This window comes from Ochotona princeps, chromosome 18 (genome assembly GCF_030435755.1).
Source record: "Ochotona princeps isolate mOchPri1 chromosome 18, mOchPri1.hap1, whole genome shotgun sequence".
Taxonomy (NCBI): domain Eukaryota; kingdom Metazoa; phylum Chordata; class Mammalia; order Lagomorpha; family Ochotonidae; genus Ochotona; species Ochotona princeps.
Window position 1 is genome coordinate 9,676,374 of NC_080849.1, and position 26,345 is coordinate 9,702,718.

At 44.4% G+C, this 26,345-nt stretch overlaps 1 protein-coding gene across 1 annotated transcript; it reads right to left on the reverse strand.

Annotated features, from left to right (window-relative positions):
- On the reverse strand, positions 1 to 25,244 carry SERPINB5 (serpin family B member 5). Its single transcript, XM_058676894.1, has 7 exons — positions 25,151 to 25,244; positions 17,087 to 17,261; positions 14,745 to 14,882; positions 12,987 to 13,104; positions 9,960 to 10,099; positions 4,039 to 4,206; positions 1 to 1,016 (listed from the first exon to the last, which is right to left on the reverse strand). Exons 2-7 carry the CDS (start codon positions 17,252 to 17,254, stop codon positions 624 to 626), a joined length of 1,125 nt encoding a protein of 374 aa, XP_058532877.1. The 5' UTR covers positions 17,255 to 17,261; positions 25,151 to 25,244; the 3' UTR covers positions 1 to 623.
- Positions 25,245 to 26,345: the final 1,101 nt, after the last annotated feature.

Consider the following 26,345-nt stretch of genomic DNA (forward strand, 5'->3'; position numbering starts at 1 on the left):
TATCTATTTCCCAGATGAATTTCCTAGCATGAACATAAGCCCAAGTTTCTCTGAGGAAAGAGCAATTCTGTGTGTCTCAAACACTACAGTTTCTTCAGTTTTTCCAAAAATCAAATTATCTAGAATTTTCTACATCGCAATGAAGGACAGTAAAGCTCTGAAGGTAAGTCCCCCAGAGCAGCCTTAGTGTTTTTCTTTGCAGAAGACTGTATTTCTGCTAATAACCACAGAAAGCCTGACAAATACAGACTTAGGTGTATTTTTAAAAGTTTGCCCAAAAAAATGGAATTAAAAGGTGAGTTTATTTTTGGTGCAAAAAAAAAAATTCAAAATCCAGACAGTATTTTTCAAAATAGTCATTTTCCAAAACCATTTTGAAGACCCCATCATAGTGAATAAATATTTTTACTCTAAGACGACTCCTGTCTTTGTCATCATCTTCTATGAGGAACAAGAGAAATTCAAGAATCGGAAAGGAAGGGTCCACTAACATGGAGGCTACCCGGACGAGTACAAACTGCTTCCTGAGCCACAACATTGAGCACTGGTTGAATTACAAAGTGAGTCTCTGGATGCAGAACTTGTGGGACAAGTCCAGGGGGATTCAGCATGGACTGCCCTGCTTAAGGAGAACAGAACTTGCCTAAGAAAACGATGTTCCTAGTTTTATTGTGTCTAATGATGTAAATAAACGGGTGGTCAGCATTGAATTCATCCTTGTGCTGCAGGATCCGGGAGCCAGGTACCTCTATAGACTCCCCACCATCTTCACTGATTTCTAAACACACTCTGTGAATGACATGCGACAGGGTCACTCCCTTGGTTTCCGACATTCCAGAAAAATCAGAGGTACTTTCATCAAAGATTGTTTTCATCCCTAGGTTCTCCAGACTAGCTTTGGGATCAATCAGCTTTTCCACCTTAAATTTTGGAATGGAGAGTTTGACTTTGGCGTTAGCCATGGTGCTGGGATTTGTCCACTGCAATAGTGTCTCTGAGTTGAGCTGTTTTTCAATCTAGAAGACAAAAGGAAAAGGAAATTACCATAGGAAGGGAATAAGCTCTAAAAGATCCGATGTAGCCACAGTGTTCCTGTGAGGCCAGTTTCAAAGCCCGGGTGGACAGCCGGCTTGATGCCCCTCCCCCCGCCTCACAGCCATGCTTCTCTTGCTCAGGAACTTGGCGGAGCAGGGCTTCTTTCGTTTGCTTTCAGTTACAAAGCAGCTACAGAAGCAGATGCATGGGATATGAAGTTGCATACACAACAGCAAAATGACATACAATTGGATTTTCATATCTATTTCTTGAGTGTTTAAAAAAATCTAGGATATTTATGTCATAGGCATGGAAACAAGTTTAATAATGCAAGGTAAAGTCACTTTTCCTTTATAAAGGAAACATGGACTCTCTCAAGTCATTCCAGAAAATCACAGGTGGCAATTACATCCATTTCACTGGTCTGAAAAATGAGAGACGCAACGAAGCACAAAATGACTCGGTCATCACCGTCGACGTTGAGCAAACCATAAATGGCTGCTTGACCTTTCCCCACTAGTCAGAGGTGAGCAAAGGACACCTGAGGGTAATGGAACAGCTGACTGTTACTGCCACGGAGCAATGCTGTACTGGCGTGCTGTCACGTAACTCATGCAGATCGAGCACATGGTGAGGTCACAGGCTGCTGTGGTTCTTTCTATAATAACAAAAGGGACTGCTGGATTGTCTTATTAGCCTAGCATCATGACTTTTTAGTGGATACTGTTTCCTTTAGCACACATTATCAGAATCAAAAGAGTATCAAAAATAGAGTGTTGGAGCTAACAAGCACATTCTCTTTTCCATTTACGACCCAGGATGGGGAGGAAGGGGAGAATCCATCCACCACTTTAGCCACTGTAAATCTGCTGTGAATTGGATGGTGCCCCACAACTCACAAATCACCGGCATAGTTAAGATGAGGTCATTGTGTGGGCCCTCATCCAAATGCCTGGTGTCCTGGCACAGGGACAGGCCAAACAGGGAGAAATGCTGAGAAATGCCTGGGAGAATGAAGGCAGCGGTGGAGGGAAAGCTTCTACCATGGATGCCAGAAGCAGCCGGAACCCACCAGAAGGCAGACCTGAGTCCCAGGCCTCTCCCAGCCCATGGAGAGAACCAACCCTGCTGATGCCTGATCTTAAATTTGGAAATCCTGCAACTTTGAGAAAATAAATTTCTCTTGCACTCAACCATCACTTCATGGTGCTTTGCTCTGGTGGCCCTACCAAATGAACGCATTACATGAGCTTAGCTACTCCCTCCTGAAACTCAAACCACAGTCTCCTCAGTGCAACGCATTATGAATGGGAAGACCAGTGTTCGCGTGAGGGCACTTGACACAGGGAAGGCAAAATCCGAGGCAGGCGCAGAACAGCTGAGGATCAAGACACAAAAGGCAATGGGAAAGACCAAGAAAAATATGCCAAGGAAGAGTGAAGGAAAGAGTTATTATCCAGTTAATAAAGTGATAGACACACACACACAATGATCATTGAAGTAGCAGGTAGGACAGCCTCACTTAGATTGCCCCTGGAAATTCAGACAACTGAGGCCTGACTGGAAACACAACAGCTGATCCTGGCTCTTTAGGTCAACAGCTCTACCCGGGCAGTTAGTCATCACACCCGTTTTCCATGTTTTTGAACCCCTAGTTAACGTGACTTCAATGTTTTTCACCAAGGTAGCTTTTTCTGACTTTTTACCAATTTCTTTGAGACTCGGAGAGACAGACAACAGATAGAGAGAGAAGGTTTCCAGTCTGCTGTTTCACCCCCATACAGGCTCAAAGTGATAAGAGCTGGGCCAAAGTGTATCCGTGAGCCAGGAACACATGGCAGGTGGTCCACGCGGGTGGCAGGAACCCAATCACTTGAGCCATCACCACTGCCTCCCAAGTCTGTATTAGTAGGAAACTGGAATCAGGGAATTAAGTCCAGGAACTTCAGTATAAGATGCAAGCATCCCTACCAGCGTGTTAACTGCTAACCAAATAACTGCCAAGCCACAAGCTCTTATGTGTATATGTATCAAAAACTCACAAATCTACAACAAAAAGAATGACCCCTGTTGTAAACTGTGGAGTTCATCCAGTAGCAATATGTCAATACTGAATCACTAAGGACTAGCATATCACACTAAGGCAAGGCAGTAGTAATGCAGAAACTGTAGGGCACAGGAGGGAGAGCAGTATGGGAAATCTCTGTGTTCTCTGCTCATCCTTCTAGAACCCTAAAACTTCTCTACAACCAGCCTGGGAATCGTTCAAAGGAAAAAAGGTTTGGTTGCCCGCAGAGTGAGCCACACAGTGTATGTTAGCTGCCACCTTACCTGCTAGTGATACAGGAAAGCTACTGAAGCCTAGAATTAAGAACGTTGCTCCAGGGCCCGGCGCAGTGGTCTAACAGCTAAAGTCCTCGCCTTGAATGTGCCGGGATCGCACATGGGCGCCGGTTCTAATCCCACCAGCCCACTTCCCACCCAGTGCCCTGCTTGTGGCCTGGGAAAGCAGTCAAGGGCGGCCCAAACCTTGGGACCCTGCACCCGCATGGGAGACCTGGAGGAGGCTCCTGGCTTCGGATCGGCGCAGCACCAGCTGTTGCAGGCACTTGCGGTCACTTGGAGAGTGAATCATCGCATGGAAGATCTTCCTCTCTGTCTCTCCTCCTCTCTGTATATCTGACTTTACAGATTGGCTGCGCCGATCCGAAGCCATGTCCTCGACTGCTATCCCAGGACACAGGCAGGGAGCTAGATGGGAAGCAGGGCCGTCGGGATTAGAACCAGTGCCCATATGTGATCCCAGCGCATAGAAGGCGAAGACTTTAACCACTACGCTATCGTGCCAGGCCCCACCCACTTCTCATATCCCCACATGTCCATTTCTCATAGCCCCGCATGTCAACTTGCGACAGCCCCACACGCCCACAGCCCACAGCCCCACACACCCACTCCCACAGCCCCACAAAGCCCTTTCACAGCACACTCCTGCTCACTCCGCACCTTCTCCAGGCCTGTTGACTCGTCCTCCACATCTTTGGGCAGCAGAATGAGCATGCTGAGGTGCTTATTTTGAAAAGGAAGTTCTATGACCTTACAATTAATCTCCTCAATATTCCCCATACAGAAGGTGGCCTCCATATTCATCATCTGCACCGGCTTGGTGTCTGTCTGTTAAAGGAGAAAAATTTGGACAATTTACTTTTCAATTACTCTGCAAAAACACAAATGTATGCATATATTTGCAGGCACACATACATATACAGACACATGCAGGCATATATATTACACACATAAGCACAACTACCCATGTGTGCCTATCCAGAGACACATGCATGTGTGTCCACACACATACACACAAATACACTGACTTACTCTTCTAGTAGTTGTGTGCCATCAAGGCTTATTAGGCTTCGATGCACCCACTGGGTTCCAGAAGGCACCCAGATCATTAGAGACACTCCTGTGAAGTGGCTTCCTTTGAAAAGTCACTGGTGCTTTATAATTTCACATATTCTACACTGCAGAAACTATAAGTAACACCATGGTTGCATTAGTTACATATATAAAATCCTTAAGACAGTATGACTCAACATGGTAGCAAAGTTTAAGTTACTCTCAATGTCTGTAATTATGAGACCTTTGCTCCTGCTTAAGTTGACTTACAAGAAAATTTCAGCACAAATGCAAATACCCATTTATATAATTTTTTTCCTAATAAATCTAATTGAATACTTCGCTCACAGGAGGACAAAACGCCATATGGTTTGAGTCACCCACTCCTCCCTGCTGTGGCACCTACTCTGGCCTAAGCAGAAGAGAGCTGGGACTGGAAATGAGAACCTTGGCTTTTAGTGCCAGGCCTGACTTGAGCAGGTGACCCTCAGCAAGTCACGTTACCTCCCTGGGTCTCAGTATCCTTGTCAATGCAAATGGGGAACTGGAAATTTCAGAAGAATGGTTAGCGCTGGGAAAGAAGGGAGAAAAATAGGAAAGTTGGGGGGGTAAGAGAGTATGAGGAAAGAAATACACACAGGCCATGTAGTTGTTACAGTTTCTATTTAAAATATCTGAAATAAGCAAAGCCAAATATTAGGTTTATGAAGTTGCTTGGGGGAGTACACCGGTGTTTGCTTGACTGCCTTCTATACTTTCTGGTATGCTTGGAATATTTCATGATTTTAAAAACTGAGAATATTTGGAAGAAATTGTCTCAAAATCCCCTTAAGCTCCAATGCATTCTTCATGATCCTCAAGCAATGGGCCTCAGACCTGTACCCCCAGGAGCCATGCCAGGCCTTTTCTTCTCTCTGCTGCCAGTAACACCTGACCTCCAGTCCTTGTTACAGAAGTGAGTGATTTTTTAACCAAACACTCATCATTCATAAGAAGAAGTAAAAGACTGTGAGAAATTCAGTGTGACTTGCTGTCATTATATAAGCCTTTCATTGCGATTCCAGCCTGCTGACTGAATCTTTTCAGGGTGGAGATTCCAATCTTGGCATCAGTCCTGCAGTGAGGACACTGCTATCAAACCTGTGTCTGGGACCTCCACAGTCTAACACCTCTGTCAAGCAGTCAAGCCTCACTTATTTTACTTTCTGTACACAGTTCATTGTAATACTGGCCACTGTTAGAAATATTCAGGTGACAGTTTTTCAACTTCCCCACCAAAAACAGTATAATCAAAGCAGAAAATGTGTCTTAAGGAGAGACGGGAAGACACACAGAGGAGATCCAAGGAGAGGGACAGACAGATCTATCTGTTGCTTCACTCCTCAAATGGCTGCAGCATCTGGGACTAGAATAGGCTAACGTCAGGAGCCCAGAGTTCTGTCTGGTTCCCCTACATGGATGAAGTGGAAGAATGCACTTATAGCACCATTCTGGCTTTCCTAAGCACAACTGTGGGCACTTAGGCCAGGAGAGGAGTAGCTAGGACTCAAGTTAGCACTCCAATATGGGATGATGTAGTCCCAAGCGGTAGCTGAACTGACTACACCACAATACTGACCCTAAATTACATGCATGTGAAAACAGACATTTCTGGATGCCCACACATCAGCTCGTACTTTCTTGCAAAGGTATTTCAATGGACAGGCTTGAAAAATGCTGCATGCTCTCACTATCTAGAAAGAAATTAGGTTTCATTAAAAGTCTCTGGAATCAGAATCTCACTGCGTCTGTGGGAGGAGAGGCTGGAAGCATAAACAGGGACGACCCCCCCTGCACCACATTCTTCTCCAATGCCCGGCCCCCAAGTGTGCACCAGACAACTGCTCAGAGGGAAAGATTACTCAAGGAGGAGAAGCAGTCTACCGGCAAGGGGGAATGCCAAAAAACAAGCCTTTCTCTATGTTTTAAATGAGATGACTAACTTGCCTCTTCCTCTGACAAAAAAAAATTATTAAAAAATACATTATCCATAGACATAGACAAATTTCTACTAATGTCTAACTTACTCTTAGCTCTCCAAACTCAAACGTGCAGATTCACAAATAGCCACTGTGGCTATTTGAGGACTGAATCAGCAAATGGAAGACCCCCCCCTCCTTTCTTTGTAACCCTGCCCTTCAAATAAATAAAATAAATCTCATAAATCAATTATGTAAACTGACTCCAAAAACTTTCAAAACTTTTTTAATATTATACAAGGCATTTTCAGTGAATTGGCTGATTTTTTTCAATGTGTCTTTATTATTCATAATAAAATAATAAAGTGAATATGCTGTGATATAAAACTCACTCTTCTCAAAGTAATAATTGAGGGAAAAAACTTACTTCATAATCAGATATATGTGGAAATTCTTTTAGTAGTAAACTTATTCCTAAAACCCATGTTCAAAATGAATTCATAGAAATATTAGTGATTTGGGCCTGGCGGCATAGCCTAGCATCTAAAGTCCTCGCCTTGAACGTGCCGGGATCCCATATGGGCGCCGGTTCTAATCCCAGCAGCTCCACTTCCCATCCAGCTCCCTGCTTGTGGCCTGGGAAAGCAGTCGAGGACGGCCCAATGCATTGGGACACCGCACCCACACGCGAGACCCAGAGGAAGTTCCAGGTTCCCGGCATCGGATCGGCACAGCACCGGCCGTTGCGGCTCACTTGGGAAGTGAATCATCGGACGGAAGATCTTCCTCTCTGTCTCTCCTCCTCTCTGTATATCTGACTTTGTAATTAAATAAATAAATCTTTAAAAAAAAAAGAAATATTAGTGATTTTAAGTTATATTCACAGCATGAGATAGCTGTAGTATAATCATAAAACTCTCTTTTTCCCGCCTCAATCTTCCCCTCTCTCTTCACTTGCCTATTCACATTTCAATTCCAGAATAATTTTATATCAGCTGCTGGTCCCACTGAATGTGCCAGATTAATTATGGGAGTTTGGGATCATATCAACATAGCCTTTTTCTAAGAGAGTGCCTCTACAGTGACAGGGAATCCATATCAGCATAGACCCCCTGAAGAATATCACTTGGAATTTAATAAAAGTACATTCAGAGGGTCCTCAGTAATTTAATAGTTGTAGCTGAAGTTCCCAGCAGTGATGTTTCTGGGAGGCATGTCTGAGGTCTTTCAATTCCTACCAGAAGTACTCACCCCCTGCTCACACCCACGTTTGTGTTTCCAGCCCTGATTTCCAGCTAAGCTCCCTGCAAGGCTTCTCTTGGAGGTCATTTCAAACCCAGGATGTCCTATCATCAAACTCGACAAGCACAGCCACGAATTCCTCTCTTCAGTCACCCTTGTCTGGAGGGTTTTCTAAAGGATAGCTTCCCATCACCCCATCTGGGGGGAGAGAGGATGAGGGCTACACTGGCTATATTTTACCTTCAGTTATTTTGGCTAATTGCTTTCTTGTGATCAGATCTGGCCTAAAGCAATCCTGGTTACTAAATGTTTTGCCTCCAAGGGAGGAAGCGAGGAGAACAGAAGATATGTCTTATTACGTTGACATATGCCAGCATAGAACAGTTATTCATTAAACACTGGTTGATAAAGACTTTAACTCTTACATGTAACCAGAAACAAAAATGATAGAAAAACATTCTACTTTTGCAATTAACTGATCAGTCTCATTCATTTGTCCTAAAATATATAGATTGGTCTACAAATATCCATCAGCTTCGACTCTTCTAGTAGTTCCTGGATGTGCACACAATCGTAGCCTCCAAATTTGTCATGAATTTCACTTATCGACAGTGACTACAGGCTCATATTTGCATTTTCCAAAACACAAATTAGGATATCTCCTCTGGAAATAACACTACAAAAGAACTATCTACATATAAATATGTATGTATATATCCAAATGCATAAAAAAAGTACAGACACTAAACTTCTAATGATATAATTTTTCCTATTTAGTATCTTCCTTAAAGAAAACACACGGACATGACAAAACAGTTTTATCACTCAAAAGTTTACGAGCTGACAAAAGCAACTCAAACGAATCAAAGGAAAAGTAACTACAACAAAAAGGAGGGTGTATCCCTCACAAAGCCCTGGGTAGTATTTTATTGCTTTTCTGTGTGAAACATTTATTCATTCAAACACTTATTAATTCTGTGAATAGAGTCTGGGTTTCCAGGATCTGATACAATCTAGCTTTATGGTCAATTAACAAGAATACCACACATGTAATTCCTCCCTTCTCAGAAGACAGTCATGATTACTTCCTCAAATATAAAAACTATAAATGTGGGCAGGGCTGACACAAAAGTTCAGTTGCTCGTTTGACTAACTGCTACATTTTGTGATGTGGTCCCTTAGTTTCAAGGCTGAGGTGCACCTTTAAGCAATACGGCCCAGGCTTCGCTGATTTACTGAAGGGTCTTTTGGCAGTCACTGCCGAGGAAGAGAGCCAATCACCAAACACACAGTGTGGACAGAGTCAAGGCCCCTGGGACCCACACCTCCTTGGGGAACAATGAAAGGTAAAGCCACATTCCGCTTCAGTTCCAGATAAATAAGGACATTAAGGTCAATGCCATCTTGAAAATTCAGGAGGTTGTGTGTGAAAAATGCTGAGTCTGGCACAGTAAACACAGGTGAAAATAGACAAGTGGGACTATGTTTAAAGCTAAAAAGCTCTGTACTGCAAAGCAAATGATTAATTAAATGAAAAGTAATCTGTGAAATTAAAGAAAGCATTTACAAGCCATGTATGTGATAAGGAATTGCTATCCAAACATATAATGGCCTCCAAAAATTTACTGGCAGAAAAAAGGAAGGAAGGGGAGGGAAAGGAAAAGGAAAGACACAAATACACAAATACCACAATTTGTGGTATTTGGGCTGAGAGCTTTGACATTTCTCCATGGAAGATGTGTATATGACCATCAGATACAGCCAACATGAAGGCGTTCAACATCATGAAACAACAGGGAAATGCAATCAAAACCGCAATATCACCTCTCACATGTTAAGATGGCTATTACTGGGGCTGGTGGGTGGCTTGGTAAGCTAACCCTCCACATGCAGCACCAGCATCCCATGTGGGTGACAGTTCATGTCCCAGTTGTGTCACTTCCAATCCAGCTCCCTGCTTACAACCTGGGAAAGCAGCAAGAGACGGCTGAAATCTTTGGATCCCTGCATCCATATGGGAGACACAGAAGAAACTTCTGGATCCTGGCTTTGGATTGTTGTAGCCGTTTGGGGAGTGAACTAGCGGCTGAAGTCTCGCTCGGCTCAGTCCCTGTAAGGCATTCTGGGAGGACGGAGGGGGAGCTTTGGTTTGTGTGCTTCCTTCCGCTGCCACTTACCCCAGCTTGTCAGCCCAGGCGGTCGCTGCCTTCCATGCCAGTGCTTTCCTCATTAGAATGCACTTCCGAGCTTCTCTCCACTGCCACAATTTTCTGATCCACAGTTGGAATTCCTTTCCTGCTACATGCTGCGCCCCCCTCCGCCACCTACCTTGTTGATTCTGAAAGGGCATTCTTTTGTTTCTGATTCGGGAAATTTCTTCATCCACTTTCCAACAAAGTAGGCAGCGTTTACCACAAGGATTTTGGTCTGGTCATTTATACTGTCACCTAGAATGTTCTCAAAGTGACCTGCAAACAATTACAGAAGACCGCAAATAACAAAAAACACTCTTCCAAACTGCATCCGATAACCATGTGCATGGGGTGTTTGCCACTTGCTAGGGTCACACATGCAAGCCTGACAGTCCAGATGATCTCATTTCAAAAATACTCCTTCCTTTCCTTTCACGTGCCTCCTCCAGACTTAAACCTAGAGTATGAGACCAGGACTTCTCCTTTCTGAATCCTGAAAAAAGGCATGCACCCTTGCCTAACATTTGGCCCTTTGCTCAGTTTTTCCCATATATGATCTCTCTGATGGGGAGATAAACAACCTTCCACAAGCATTTAAGGCAAAGACTATTGTTGTCTTTCTGCAGCTGAGGGAACTGAGTATGAGAGACTCAGAAGACGCTCTAATCCCTTCAGCTAGAAGGCCTTGGCACCTCATGGGTCTCCATTCCCTATCCCAGCTGAGTTCCTTGTAGGAAGGTTGTTAGCTTCAACAGTAACGTAATCACCAGGCATTCATCACCAAGGTAATTGTGATTAGAGCTCACATATCCAACAGCAGAAACAATTCAAGTGATCATCCATCCATAAAAATAATTCCTTGCACATGTGTTTGGTAAGATGCTGGTTGGGGTGCCTGTACCCTAGATCAGAGTGCCTACACTGAAGCCTCAGTTCTGCGCAGAATTCCAGCTTCCTGCTAACGCAGATCCTGGGAGACACGGCTCAGGAACATGTGTTCCTGCTCCCCATGGCGGAGACCTCGGTTTCCAGGTCCAGGATGGAAATTCTTGCTAGTGATCATTCTCTTTCTCAAAAAATAATATATAAAACTAGCACATTAATTTTTTAAATCCATGCATTGGAACAGTACTATACAATTTCACAAAGGACTTGCATTTATCTAATGTGATTTTCACACATATGTTCAGACTCACTTCACAGGTCTGAGACATGTATGTGAGGAACTCTGCATCTGTTTTATGTTCTTGTTGTCACCATTTGGAAATTCTTCATACACTTTTTTAAGAAAAGGTCCTGAGTTTTCATTTTTGCAATGGACCTTCAAAATTATGCAACCAGTCCTACCACTGACTGTATCATGTTGTAAATATGCAACATGTTTTGAAGAAACTTGAAAAACAAAGAAGTACAGGAGTCAGTAAATCATAAAGCTTCAATTCCTGCACTTGGAATCAAAAACTTGGAAGTCTTTTCAGCAAATTACCATCTAGGTCAGAAGTTTGCACGTACCCAGACTAAAATAAAAAGTTCTTTGATGTTGTTAGCAATGTGGCATAGGGGAGAAAAGCCAGGGCCTGCAGTGCCAACATCCCATATGGGCATCAGTTCAAGGCTCAGCTGCTCTACTTTCAATCCAGCTCCCTGCTAAAGGCCTGAAAAAAAAAAAAACAGTAAAGGATGGGCCAAGTGTTTGGGATCCTGCCAACTATGCGGCAAGACATGAAAGAAGCTCCTGGCTCCTGTCTTTGGCCGGAGCATTGGGACATCTGGGGAGTGAATCAGAAGATGGAAGATCTCTCTATGTCTTATTGTCTCTCCAACTCTGACTTTCAAAATAAATCTTTAAGAAATAATAAAAGGTTCTTTGAAAGCAAATACTTTCACCAATTCTAAACCAGAACCATGGCGTGATTACTTCAGGATGCACTGCTTTTTGTTTATAATTGTTTCAGTCGTGCTCCACTTGGTGTTAATTATGCCCAAGTTCTTCTCCATCCATAAAGTCCAAGAAACCTCACTTCAATATGCATTCCTTCCTATATATATATACACACGTGGTTACCATTCGTTCGTATGTATTATCTAATTTGATTATGCCCAACCACATAAAATCAAATCATCTATGATGATTTTACACTTACAAACTATGATTCTGTGTCCAAAAGTCAAAGCGGATAAAAGTGGCCGTATCTGAACCTAAACCCAGATCCTGACTGACTGCTTGTCATTCAAGGACATTTCCACTTTGTTCCACAGAGTTCTACTTTGGTCTTTGTAGCTGAAGCTATGATGGGTCTTAATCATTCATAAGACGGCTCTGCCCACCGTGCCGCTCAGGGCTGTGTCTGGCCTCAATGGAAGCGTTTCTCTCTGTCTGCAAAGCAGGGAGTGACCGTTCTAAGAATCAGTCCTTCCTGCTGACATGGTGTCTCGCTGCAGGTTCCTCCCTAGGCAAACATCATAACCACTCGCCTATTCCCTGGCCGAGATGACAGAATGGCTGCTCTGCAATCAAAATTGTCTTTGCTGTAATTTCTTTCTAGAAAGAGATTTTGAGGGCAGGAAGGGTCTAAGAAGAGTCTGGGAAGCCCCAGGCAGGAGGCAGCATGGGGTCAGAGCTGCCACGGGATCCTGAGACCCCGGCAGGAATATAGGCCAGTAACCATGACACCGAGGACAAGAGGAGACCACAGTTTACTGTTTGCCTATACATACGTTCGTCTAAGACACTTTTTCCTCTTTTTCTTCGTAAGTACATGAACTGTTTTAACCAACAGTGACCTCAAGGATCATCAAGTTATTAGTCAAATCCTTTCATCTCCAAACTAGAAAACCATCCTCAAGATTTGCCTAGAGTCAGACTTCGTCAGAGGCCCTGCTGGGGCTCCGTGAGGACCTCTGGCAGCTCCTCAAAGAGTAAGGCAAAGTAGGCTCAAACGGAAGTCCCACAACTTCTGCCAAGTGGCAGGATGAGGCAAGAAAGGCACAGAAAACCAAGTTCTTGACGTGCTTGATGAGCAAAAATTTAGCTTATCTATCAGTCCGCAGAATCCTCCAAAAGTTGTGTGTTTTGGTTTTTTAACAGTTGGAGTCAGGATTCATGACAAAGGAAGTTGTGTTTACTTAGCAATTTATAGCAGACCAAATACAAGGTACTCACCGTCTGTGAGCTCCTTAACTGAGTCATTGATCTGGCCTTTGGTTTCTTCCAACTTATCTTTGAAGTCAACGGTTTCCAATTCCTTTGCATAAGGTCTCTTTGTAGAACTAATGAATTCCTAAAATACATCCAGTTCACAAAATCACAATTGTGAAACTCTCTGGTCAAGCTACTGCATTATATTGTTCTAACAAAAATGCTTAAATTGTGTATTACCATGGACATACTTTCAAAATTGGTAACACTATGCAAATTGAAACCCTGGATTAAATACTTCATTCCATCTATTATGGCAAACAAATGCATTCATCAATTTAGTATTAGCTTTTGAGAAAACCGAAAAAACAGCACTACTTTCACACTGTTAACTACATATGTAATTATAATACAAACTTCAATTCCAGAAACATTAAAATATTTTATGTATTAAATATTTGAAGAAACTTCAAAAAAAATGATGGAAACTTAAAATTCTAAGTTTATTTGGGTAAAAAAATCCTTTTTCATAAGCTAAAAATGTGTATTATGAAAAAAACACAAATGGATTTCAAAATATTTACAACAAAATAAACTGCTTCTAATTCAATTTTAGTGATGTTCTTGTATAGACTAGAACAGAGGAAATATACAGCAGAGTACTCCATAAATATTTTCAGACTAGCTACAGTCTTCGCCAGCAAAGGTAACTTGAGTTAACGATAACCCAACTGACTACCACAACAGACAGAGATGGTGCCACCTAACAACATCAGAAGGTCTTGTCAAGACGAAGGGCCCCCGTCCTCACTGCCTGTGACAGGAATGTCTCGAGCATCTTCTTAAGGATCACCTTGAGGGCTCTTAACATCTTTCAGAGCCCAGAATCAATTTTGTTTAATTTCCCAGATGATGTCTGCAATAAGATTGATTGTTTTAATGTGTCTTTAAGCACAAAAATAAACTCACAGCAATATGCAGTAACCATGTCTTCAAAAGATCTCAACCACCAAAAAAAAAAAAAATTACTGCAGAAAAGTTCTAAAACTCATGGTAAAATATTTAGCTGGTAGCCTGACTTTCGGTTTGGAAAGCTTAACATTGCAACCATTGAGGCAGGAATCAAATCAACTCAAATATCTCATATAGACTACACTGTTATACTACCGCCTATGTGTTTCTAATTCTGATTGTAAAACTACTATGACCTGGGATCAAATGCAAAATGCTATAGCATTCTTTGTAAGATTGCTTCAATCAATGATTGAACCTCAGTAACATGATCTGCCCTGTGTATACAGCATGTCACAACCCCAGTAAAGCAAACAACACCAGTGGGTGACTAATAAAAACTGTCAACTCATAGTTGCTATAATTGCATTTTTTAATTAATAACAAGAGAATGGTGTGTATACAAACAAACGGGGTAGAGACTTTAAAACACTGTCCCAGGCCATATGCCTGAACTAAGGAAATAGAAGTACGTTAACTAGAGAATTCGTTATCCTCCATTCTTTCGAATTGGAAACCAAGGATAGGATTTGGAAGTGTTTGAGAGGGAAAGAGAAATCCCACAAAATTCTCTGTATTTTGACCTAAGAAATGTAATTGCATCTGATTTCTATATTCAACCCTCCCACTAAGACTGATTTACTTCCCAATGTCCCAAACCATCAACACCAGCTTAGAAATGAATCTCACTAATACAGCTGTAGTTAAGTGCCACTACTGGTAAAAGAAAAAAAATACATCCTATCTTGCTAATTTCCTCAGACAACTTACCGTGGAAGGGTTCAGAGATTTGTCCACATAGAGTCGCTTGATTAGTTTCAGTGAGTAAAAAGAACTAAGTTTGTTGACATCCGATGTGACTGTTTGAAAGCCAAAGGGCACGTCTTTGACATTTTCAAAGTGAAGAACCTGTTATTTAAAAAAAAAAAAATCCTTTACTCAAAAATACATTTCCTCTTGCCCCCTAATTAAATACGTGATGACAATCAACCTGCTTGAACATGCATGCAATAACCTGCTCACTTGCTCCATGAAGCCAGGCTTCTCGGCTTCAGCACGGTGACATTTCAAGCAAGTGCTGTGGCTTTGCATATTGCACTGATTTTCACCATGCCTGGTCTTCCAGATGCCAGCTGCTCTCCTCCCACGTTTGTATCAACCAAAAATGTCTCCAGACATTGTTAAATGTCCCAGGGTGAACAGGGGAGAACAAAAATGTCCTCAGTTGAAAAATAAAACCATTAACTCCTCTACCTGACGAACCTTGGGGAAAATTTTCCTTTCTTCAAAGTGATGCCTCTCCTGCAGAAGGCTTTCCGAACTTGGAACAAGATGAAAAAAGTGGATTATAAGGTCCAATATAAAGGCCAGAGAGAGAAGTCAACACTAAGACACAATCACCAAGCAGGTATCAGATTCCAGGTTCGTGGTGCCTCTACCCAGAGTCTGTGCAGTCCCTTCGGATATTTTGAAGTGTCAAACAGATGCATCACTTCTGATAAGTAACTACAGTCAATGGTGGGCAGCCCTGGGTAGGTTAGGCAGGACAGCCTTCATTGACCTGAATCATAACCTCGTCCAACTCTCCAGGGTTTCACATTCCCCTCAGCAAAGTGGACTGAGAACACCTAACGGAATTGTTATGAGAATTGCATATATGTAAGACATCCAAAATAGCATATGAATTCAAACCACTTAATCCTATGGTAATACTCCAAGCCACTCAATACAGGGATGCTGTCATTTGAAGGCTTAAATCTTTTATTTTTGTTCCTGTTCTTTCATTCTAACCAATAGTCCCCAGTGCTTTGTGGTATCACAAAATGTGACAGCAGCATAGCGCAACAGCCTCTCCTCACTCAGTGACTATGTGCCAAAGCCACTCTTCAGGTAACCCCACCAAACCAGCACGCTGCACACAACCACAGCACTGCCTGGCCACACTGACTAGTCCAAAGCAGGGTATAACTCTACGCCTAGAGATGGGTAAGGGAGAAAACTAAAGAGACTGACACTGCTTATGATCCAACTGGATGTACTAAGGTCATCCATACATAGAAAAACAGAACCACTGTGAGGAAGTCCTTCCTTGTGGCCCTTCTGTACTGAAAGACAAGAGATGAGAAACAGGGAGGTGGATTAGTGATGGTGGGATTGGGGAGCTCAGAGGACAGACAAGCAAATGTAGCTTTTCTTCCCCAAACCAAAGACTTTTCTTCAAGCTCTACTAATTTTCAAGTTCTTGATCCTGAGCTAAATAAGATTTCGTGGGCCGAAGTCTTGGGGAATTAAGAATATAAGGTGTTTCCTTTTTCAATGTTTTTGAGTTCCTGCAGGAAATGGGGCAAGTGACCTAAGATTTATAATGTAATGAAACAAGGACAGTCACCTACTATCCAAAAGTAGGACTTAAGATATAATAATCGGGAAAATAATCTCACTTGAGGGCCTAACAACTTCACAGTCAACGAACCATAGCCGTGTGTGTGTGTGCTGTGTGTGAAACAGCACCATAATCCATGCTTCTCAGATGGAACAGTCAAGAGTATTCTAAAACATATGTAAACACAATTCACATTCTCATGCATCCATGCTACTGGAGAGAAGATACTTACAATGTTATTTCTATTAAAATAAGCATAGATACATATTCTAGGGTAAAATGCAGCTGCTCTTGTATCTTTAAGGTTGATGTTCTAAGTACATTTAATTCATGCTAAGTAGACTGCCTTTTCTGTCACAGCATAGGACAGATGAATAGAATTATCCCCTATTCAGTCAAGATGTTTGCAGTGGAATATCTCATAGACATCAATTTGATCAGTCCTTACAACACAGTAGGTGTCAGATGTCAAACGACTTGTTGAAGACCACCAATGAAAGGAAAGCTTTTGGTTACCTAGTGGACCCCCAAGTTCTTGATAACATCCCAGGGTCTGTCTTAAACACGGGTTATGGGACAACTACAAGAGCTTTCATGCTTAAAATCAGACCAAGAGGATCCTAGAAATGGTGCAATTCTCAATCCTGAGCCCTCTTACTGCAAAGTTTCCCTTTGCTTTTTCCCAAGGCATTGCCTAGGGGTTCTAACAGAAACAAGGCATGGGTCTTACCTGTCCAATTTCATTTGCTGTGTCACCTTTGGTGCCTACTTGAGCAAGTGACAGAGAGGTAGAGAGGCAGATTGGAGAGAAGAGGACATTGTCCACTGGCTCCTTTTCACACAGTTGTTTGAACAGGTCAACAGCAAAAGCTGAATTTGCCAGTTGCAGGGCATCCATCACAGGTCTGGAATTAAGGACAGAGGAGAGGTTAATTTCCAAGGCATTTTTAAAGTGTTTTTAACTGTATTCTTTCCACACAGTAGCAATTCCATTTCAAGAGCAGGCTTTGGCACAATGGCTAGGACACTGCTAAGGATGGCACATATCCTGCCGGAGAGCTTGGCCTTGAATCTCTGCTTCACTCTTAATTCTATCACCTGAGGAGGCAGCAGAAGAAGGCCCAAGCAGTTGGGTATCTCCTACCCTCATTTCTGAATTGAATTCTTGATTCCCAGCTTCAACCCAGTCTGGCTCAGGCTATTGAAGGCATTTGAGGACTGAATCAGTGGACAGAAAAGCAATCAATATCTCTGTGTGTGTATCTCATTTCTCTGTGTTCCTATATTTCAAATTAATCAATTTAATTAAACCTTAAAAATGATTTATTTGGGCCTGGTGTGGTAGCCTACTGGCTAAATCCTTGCCTTGCATGCAAAGGGAACCCATATGGGTGCCAGTTCAAGTCCCACCAGCCCCACGTCCCATCTAGCTCTCTGCTTGTGGCCTGGGAAAACAGTCAAGAATGACCCAAAGTCTTGGGACCCTTCATCCATGTGGAAGACCCAGAGGAGGCTCCTGGCTTCAGATCAGCTCAGCTCTGGCTATTGCAGCCACTTGGGGAGTGAATCACCTATTCATCTTCTTCAAAAAAAAAATTCTTTCAACAAAGTACTGAGAGGAACCAGCTCAATAGATCCAAACAGCAGATTGTAAAGAAACCACTGGACTATGGTCCTAGGACATAAGGTTCTGTGCGTGGGCTGCTCTAACCAGAAGTGCTAACTCAGGCCAGCTCAGCCACAGTGGCCATGGCCCGGTGCCCAGTGGACATGCTAGCTCACCAATGACTGGTCAGATAACAACTGTTTACAACACTAATCAAAATCAGTTGACTTTACTTATACATATTGTTTCAATTAGGATTTTGGTAATACCATACAAAGTTGGAGTTCTTGTAGATCAGAAACAGTCAAACTGCTGGAATTTTGTGTGATTCAATTTAAAATTTAGTAAATACTGTGGGTTAGGGTTTATGGGTCTAATTGTGTTCCTCAAAATGATATGTTCCAATCCTAAGCCCTAATACTTGTAAACTTGAATTTATTTAAAAATGGGGTCTTCGCAGATACAATTCATTAAGACGAGGTCATAATGGTAAGAAGGCCCTAATTCAACATGCGTGGTCCTAAGAACAGGTGAGGACACACAGGCTGACACACACAGAGGGAGGAGGATGTGAGGATGATGGAGACAGAGATGGAAGCCACGGGTTGCTGGCAATTACAGAAATAGTGGGAGGAGCATGGAATAGTCCTCCAGGAGCCTCCAGGCAGAACACAGCCCTGCTGGCCTTCCGGAGCCATTTCCAGCCCCCAAATCTGGAGAACAGACGCTATCAGGGCAGTGTGCGGTGCTTTGCCGCAGCCATGCAGCAGGCAGTGCCCCGCTTGGGGGCTCATTACCTGGCAGTACCCACCAAGCAGCAGCTTTGCTCCCTGTGTTACAAACCCATACTTTCCTCGTGAAAGACACGGTGCAAAGGGTGGTGACAGTAGTGGGGCGGGGTGGGCAGCATTGAGCTCTTCCGAAGTGCCGGCAATCTCTCTGGGCAGACACACAGACAAGTGACCAGAATACAGGATTGCCAGTGCCAACTGTGTGGCATAACCAATACCATGGGAGCTAAAGAAAATAGAGGCTACCTGCAGCTGGCCATGTCTCCAAGATCTTGGGCCTGTCTCAGGGTTATCCCTGGGCCCCTGCAGCTCCCAAAGATGGTTTCATGGGGAACATAAAGTCAAAATTATTCTCATAGTAATAATTACACATCACTTTCTTTTCTCCCAGATATTCAGGGGAGTTCTCTAGAGCCCGTACGACATGTCTCTGTAAAACCAAATATTGGGCCCGGCGCAATGGCGTAGTAGTTAAAGTCCTCGCCTTGCACACACCGGGATCCCATGTGGGCGCCAGTTCTAGTCTCGGTGGCCCCATTTCCCATCCAGCTACCTGCTTGTGGCCTGAGAAAGCAGTCGAGCATGGCCCAAAGCCGTGGGACCCTGCACCTGCTTGGGAGACCCAGAAGAGCTCCAGGCTCCTGGCTCCTGGCTTTGGATTGGCTCAGCTCCAGCCGTTGCAGTCGCTTGGGGAGTGAACCATAAGACAGAAGATCTTCCGTTCTGTCTCTCCTCCTCTCTGTATATCTGCCTTTCCAATAAAAAAAATAAATATTTTTAAAAATATATTAATGGCCCTTGCCAAAATGAAAAAGAGTGTCACTCATCTCTATATTTTGGCTTCAAAAATGGGATTTTTTCCCATTACAATGTTATGGGAAATGAAAATTCATTTCAACATGAAATAATTTCATTATTGTTTTAAATAAATCAAATAAGCAAACAGTCAGTGACTCCAGAAATCCTCCTCCTTCAAGTGCCTGTTTCCCACTTGGGTACCAGTTCATAGCCCAGTTGCTCCACTTCCAATCCAGCTCCCTGCTTATGACGTGGGAAATCAGTGGAAGATGGCCCAAGTCTCTGGGCCCAGCACTCATGTTAGAAAACCTGGAGGAAGCTCCTGGCTTCAGATTGGCCAAGTTCTAGCCATTGTGGCCATTTGGTGAATGAGTCAGTGAATGGAGATCTTTATCTCTCCTTCTCTCTGTAAATCTCTGAAATAAAATTAAGTAGGCATTTCAATTTCTTTGATAACTCCTGATAAACTCTACCAATTCACATTTTTTAACCAAAGAGTTATTTGAGATCCTCAATAATTTTTCAAGAATTGAAAGGGGGCTTCAGAGTTCAAGCATTTCAGGATCAATGTTCTAATGACCTGGAAGGTTCTGATCAAGCCCAAAGGCGCCTTGATGAATCACTCAGTGAACTTCTGAGACTTCCTGATCCCAGGATGATGTGTTTCTAAGAGACACAGATTGCCAGTACCTCCTGTGGGTAACTAGTACATCGGTCAAGACTCAAAGAATCTCCCTAAAGAAGTTGAGCACGTGCACACAGACATGGACAGAGATAATGGCACTGAAGGTGGTAGGACACGTGCCCTGGTGCCAGGCAGGAAGCATCTCTACTCAAGATAAAGCAAAACCCTTACTCAGGACCACTGGCTATGTTAAGAGTCAAACGAAGGAATACAATCTCAATTTGTGCCTTGTACTTGAACAGAAATTCCAGATGCAAAGACATAAGTGTAAGACTGAAGGGTGCACCCCAATCCTCAAAATTTCCTCAGACTCTCTCGTTTGAATGGCACATCAGTTTCTAACACTGAGAAGGGAGGGGGCAGAGCACTTGAACTGGGGTGTCCAAACAAAACAAAACCTCGCCAAAGGTTTGGGGAACTCGTAACAAATTTTCGGAATAAGAGGTCTGGTGTCGTCAAGCAGCAAATTCCACATTGGTAACTGCTCATTAACACTGCAATGTGTACCTGGGATGACGAACTATTTATCAAACAAGAAGCCTAAACCCAGATCCTGCCTCAACTTGAGACCTAACCCCCCCAGAAGTACACAGTATACACTTTCACAAACACAAGTACTTCTCCCTGGCACATACTGATTAACCTTGTGGGAAGAGCAACTTGGCTAGTGATCTCTGTTGGGTAGAAAAACTGTGTTTGAGAACTTTGGCTCATCTTCCAAGGCAGCCTGACCACAAACACCTAGAAGTGGACCTGGCAGTGGGTCAGAGGGTAAGGAAATGCTCTTTTCACCATTCTACCTAATGCAACTAAAGTATTATTCATTCTCTCATTATAACATTTTGAGACACACTGAGCCTAAATGACTCTGTGAACACAAGATCATTGTGGTTTATAGCATGGTTAATTACACAATCCAATTAACACCCACCATGTTGCAACTCGAGGCTTAGATCCAGGTGCCTGTTGGAGAATGTAATCTAGTGCACACCTCACACCTGGCAGAAGCAGGCTTTCCCACCAGCAACAGAACTCCCCTTCAGGGAGTCTCTTGCTGGGCAGAGTTATTCTCAAAGCAAGGGGCCAGGCAGGTCTGCCCTCCTGCTTCCTGTCCACCTGCTAATGGGCTGCTTTCTTGAAAAATTCTCCATCCTTATCAGAGAAGATCACCAGTGCCCTCCTGTCTGACGGCTCAAGAACTTACTTTGGCCATAGCTGATTGCTACCTCTGTGTGTTGCAAGAAAATCAAAACCCCTGCACACATCTCAGGAAAAAGTATCAAGCTCATACACAGACACAGGAAAATGCTGTAAAAATTTTAAGTATGGATGAATTAGCAATTCCTGCACAGGAAATTAACATGTCTAAAATCTTGAGTTCCAAGTGCTAAAATCGTTGTCATCTTTTTCATTATTTGCCCTGTAACAGAAATAATTTCTCTCATTTTTAGGAAAAGCATACAATGACTTATATAAGAAACAACTTCATGAAGTTGCAATATAAATGCAATTTTAATAACTCACTCTACATAGGCCTTCCTTCTGCATCATGATGTATAATGCTGAACCTTTAAAGTGAGATATGATCTTGGGGTAGATCAAGTCTGGCCGCTTTCTTCATTTTCAGGTGAGGAAAATGAGGCCAACGAAACGGAGTGATTCTCCCCAGCCTCCCACGCACAGAGTGAGAGTGGCAAAACCAGAGCCAGAATTCAGTTCTTCCCGCTCCCAGCCTTGTTTTCTCACTGTGCCTCCCGCCTTCCAGCCTAAGAACTGTCTGCTGATATTTGTTTGCTCAGAAGTCCCTCCAGTCCCAAATATTCTCTTGGCTCAAAGCTCTCTTTACAAGATACCAAGCCACCCCACGTCACTTTTCACCTACCTCATATGTGTCGCCAAGGTAGGCATGAAAAACTAAAAGGTGATCATGAGATGCTCCTTCCAACAAGCTGTCAGCTGGTGCCAGGCAGAGGGAGAGTGTTGATGGGGTGTTCACAGTAACAGTTAACCCAAACTGGAAAGCTCAGTGACTGTTCCACCCAGGCGGTGACATCTAAGTGAGCCACAAGGAAGATGAGTCCTAAAGAACAATTAGGACTTGGCTGGACTGGACAGAAGTGTGAGCCAAAAGAGAGCTGATACAGCTCAGACTACAAGGACCCCAAAGGCCAAAGGAATGGAGATGGAGGTACCGGGGAGTTGGGAGCGGGGCTCATTCCTCCACATCTGTGTCGTCATTGGCACCTTGGTAAAGTTTTTCTACAGTTCGAATACATCTAAGCCAATGGTCCTCAAACATTGTGTCATTCAAGCATGTAAGAAAAAGGCCCTGCAATAGCAAGACTCTGTGTACTAGCTGGAACGAGGCAGTCCTGGTTTATGTCTGTTATCCTAACACAGTGATAGTGCCCCTTTCGCTCTGAAGCATGCTCAATTGCAATAATACATGTTAAGGACCATATGCCACACTTCTCCATACACAAGCATGTGTAAGTTTGCTATGAGCACATGTACACACATACACACCCCAAAGGCTAAGGGCATTGTTATTTTTACTCCTCAAAAGCCAATTTTCATTTTGCCAGAACATAACACTTAGCCTAGCCTATCCTGATTCATTTTACAGATGGAGAGATGTGGTAATAACTTTTTTAACCACAAAAACTTTTAAGTATTTGGTATCTCAGGCAGCGCCTTGAGAAACCCTGTCTGTTACAACATCTACAATGGAATATACCTCAATACACAGCCTCTAGTGGCTACCCTCAGATTGAGAAAATAGGATGTGCTGTAGCTCTTGCAGTATGAAATGATGGTTCATTGACTAAAACACCCACTTCCCATACCTCACAACCTAGCTTTGAATCCCACCTTCATCTCCTGGTTCCAACTTCCACTTTGTGTACTTTCCCTGCTCCCTGCATGGGAGCCCTGGATTCAGCGCCTAGCTCCAGGCCCGAGCCCAGCCACTGCACCTGGATTCAGCGCCTAGCTCCAGGCCCGAGCCCAGCCACTGCACCTGGATTCAGCGCCTAGCTCCAGGCCCGAGCCACTGCACCTGGATTCAGCGCCTAGCTCCAGACCGGAGCCCAGCCACTGCACCTGGATTCAGCGCCTAGCTCCGAGCCCAGCCACTGCACCTGGATTCAGCGCCTAGCTCCGGGCCCGAGCCACTGCACCTGGATTCAGCGCCTAGCTCCAGGCCCGAGCCCAGCCACTGCACCTGGATTCAGCGCCTAGCTCCGAGCCCAGCCACTGCACCTGGATTGAGCGCCTAGCTCCGGGCCCGAGCCACTGCACCTGGATTCAGCGCCTAGCTCCGGGCCCAGCCACTGCACCTGGATTCAGCGCCTAGCTCCAGACCGGAGCCCAGCCACTGCACCTGGATTCAGCGCCTAGCTCCGAGCCCAGCCACTGCACCTGGATTCAGCGCCTAGCTCCGAGCCCAGCCACTGCACCTGGATTCAGCGCCTAGCTCCAGGCCCGAGCCACTGCACCTGGATTCAGCGCCTAGCTCCAGGCCCGAGCCCAGCCACTGCAGGCATTTGGGAAGTAAGAATTTCTCAACAGATACAAGTTTCTCTTCCTCTCTTTCTCTTTCTCCCTCCCCCTCTCTTTTCTCTCTCTTCTCTCCTTCCCTCCCTCCTACCTTCCCTCCATGATTGAGAATACATATGAAAAGAGCTTTGATATCAGGAAAGTGCCATGAAGCCATGAGTAATAGTTACTTGCTCTAATTTCTGATGAAAGAGGCGCATCCCCTGTGCTCATTCAGAACACCACAGCTACTCTCGTTTCTTTAGAAGCCTGACCTTGACCACTGACTCACATCCCTGATGCCTTACACTCATCCGGAGCCACAGTCAGCCACACCACAACAGCCTGGATTGCTGAGACTTCAGAACCCCAAAGCCAAGCAGCAACCCCAGGGGACTGAAGTGTGGCAGGATTCAAAGGCGGAAACCTGCTGACTCACTGTGTGTGGCGAATCCTGTCCAGGGACCGGTTTCCACCCCTCCGCCCATCAAGGAACCATCAAACTTGCACTTACTGCTCCAGGACTCACTTGGGAACACCCTTACTTTGGAAACCTCTCCTGCTGGAGGCCAAGGAGGCCAGTAAGGAGCTTGGGCTGCCTTGGAAATCCCTCCCATCCTGAGGTGCCAAGTATGTATGCCTGCTCCGAATTCAGGAAACACACTTCCAAATGCCGAGATGCTGCCTTCTGCCTCCACACACATCTGCTCCCTTTGCCACAACACACCAGGACTGAGCGGAAGTACACCTCAGACCCGCCGGCTCTGAGAAGCCACTGGCGTCAGGGAGGCAGCCTGTTAAGCAAGGCATGAGCAGCCACAGCTTGAATGCAAAGTCCCAGCACACACATATGGATCATGTGACTTGCTTAAAGGGTGCTGAAACCCCGGAAGAGAGAGGCAGACCTTCTGGACATGGAGATGACCTGATGCTTCCCAAACTCAGAAGGCAGACCCATCTCAAGCCTGAACAACCCAGAAAGGTGAGGCCCAAGGACTGCTCAACTTCCCCCACACCCTCTTCCACACTGCAAAAATCATTCAAGTTCCAGGGAGCTCTAGTCCCGGGGCAAGGCTTCAGCTCCAGAAATGGCTGCTTTCTCCACCCCCACCTGCCTCCCACCCCCAACATTCCCCAGCCAGGTTATGTCTTCTCATTCTGACCTTGTATGGTTAAGCGATTTCACTCCCTACCCAGCATTCACGGCACCTGAAGGGCTGGCGGCCGGAAATGCCGTTGAAGTCTGAGAAGCAACTCCCTGCCTTGGCAAAGAATCCACAACGTCCGCCGGGTTCACTATCCCCCATCAGCCCTCACAGCTACTCGAAATTGTGCCACAGGGCAAAATCGCCAGCCCTGGTGCCTCGCTTGTCTTACCTGGAAGTACAACTATCCCGGACAAGGCAAGGCACAGCAAAAGCGGACGAGGAGCTCCAAGGCCAAGAGGCTGTCTGGGACCCAGGGAGAGCAGCTCACTCACCTGAGCCGCGCCCGCCTGCCTGCCGCTCCCACCTGGACCACGCCCCGCCTGCGCCTCTGCCCCACCCGCCGCAGCGCTCTGCTCTGACTCACACCTCTTGGCAGCTGATCTGCGATTTAAAGAAATGATTCAGGGTGAAGCTGCTGCTGTCTGCACAGCTTACAAAGACCTCCGACAAGCTCAGGCAGGAAGGGGCTGTCGGTGGGGCCTGCCTGGGGCTGAGCCATACGCAAACAAAGGCATCCCAAAGAACCCACGCAGGACCCAGAGATAAAATGTGTGAACTAAAATAAAGAAGTGGTGATAGAAGTACTACACGTTGACAGCCCAGAAAATTATCCCCAACCTTCCTATGTCAACTGCAGTAGTTCATTCTGCTGGACGTAATTAAACACAATAGTGACCACAAAAGGTTAAAAAAAAAGAGGAAATAAAAGATACAATTTTGGGTGCAAGAAAAATCTGAAAGTCCACATGTTTGAGGGATTTTCAAAAAGGTAATAGAATCTGTGCATTATGAGAAACCTAGCCCTAGATTTCAAATTGTGCACCAGAATGGACTTGTCTTTTTTATTGTTTTTAAAACATTTGTTTTATTTTTATTGGAAAGGCAGATTTACAGAAAGAAGGAGAGAGAGAGAAAGCTCTTCCATCTGCTGGTTCACCCCCGAAGTGGCCTCAACGGCCAGAGCTGAGTGAATCCAAAGCCAGGGGCCAGGAGCTTCTTCTCAGTCTCCCATGCGAGTGCAGGGTCCCAAGGCTTGGGCTATCCTCTATTGCTTTCCCAGGACACAAACCAGTGCACATATCGGATCCCGTCTCATACAAGGCAAGGATTTAACCACTAAGCCATCATGACAGACCCTAAACCTGTCTATCAATTCCAGTTTTCCATAAGCTTTTGAAGTAATCTCATAAATTATAGTATTGTTAGCAAAATGTTTAATACCAAACTGATAGGTGCAAATGACAGGGTGGCACAGGGAGTTCCCAATTACAGAAAACGATAATTAGGAGTCACAGCCTCGTTCTGAAAGCCCTGGAGGTAGCCTGCTTGCCAGCAGCCCTAGCTTTCCTTCTGTCCTGCAGCCC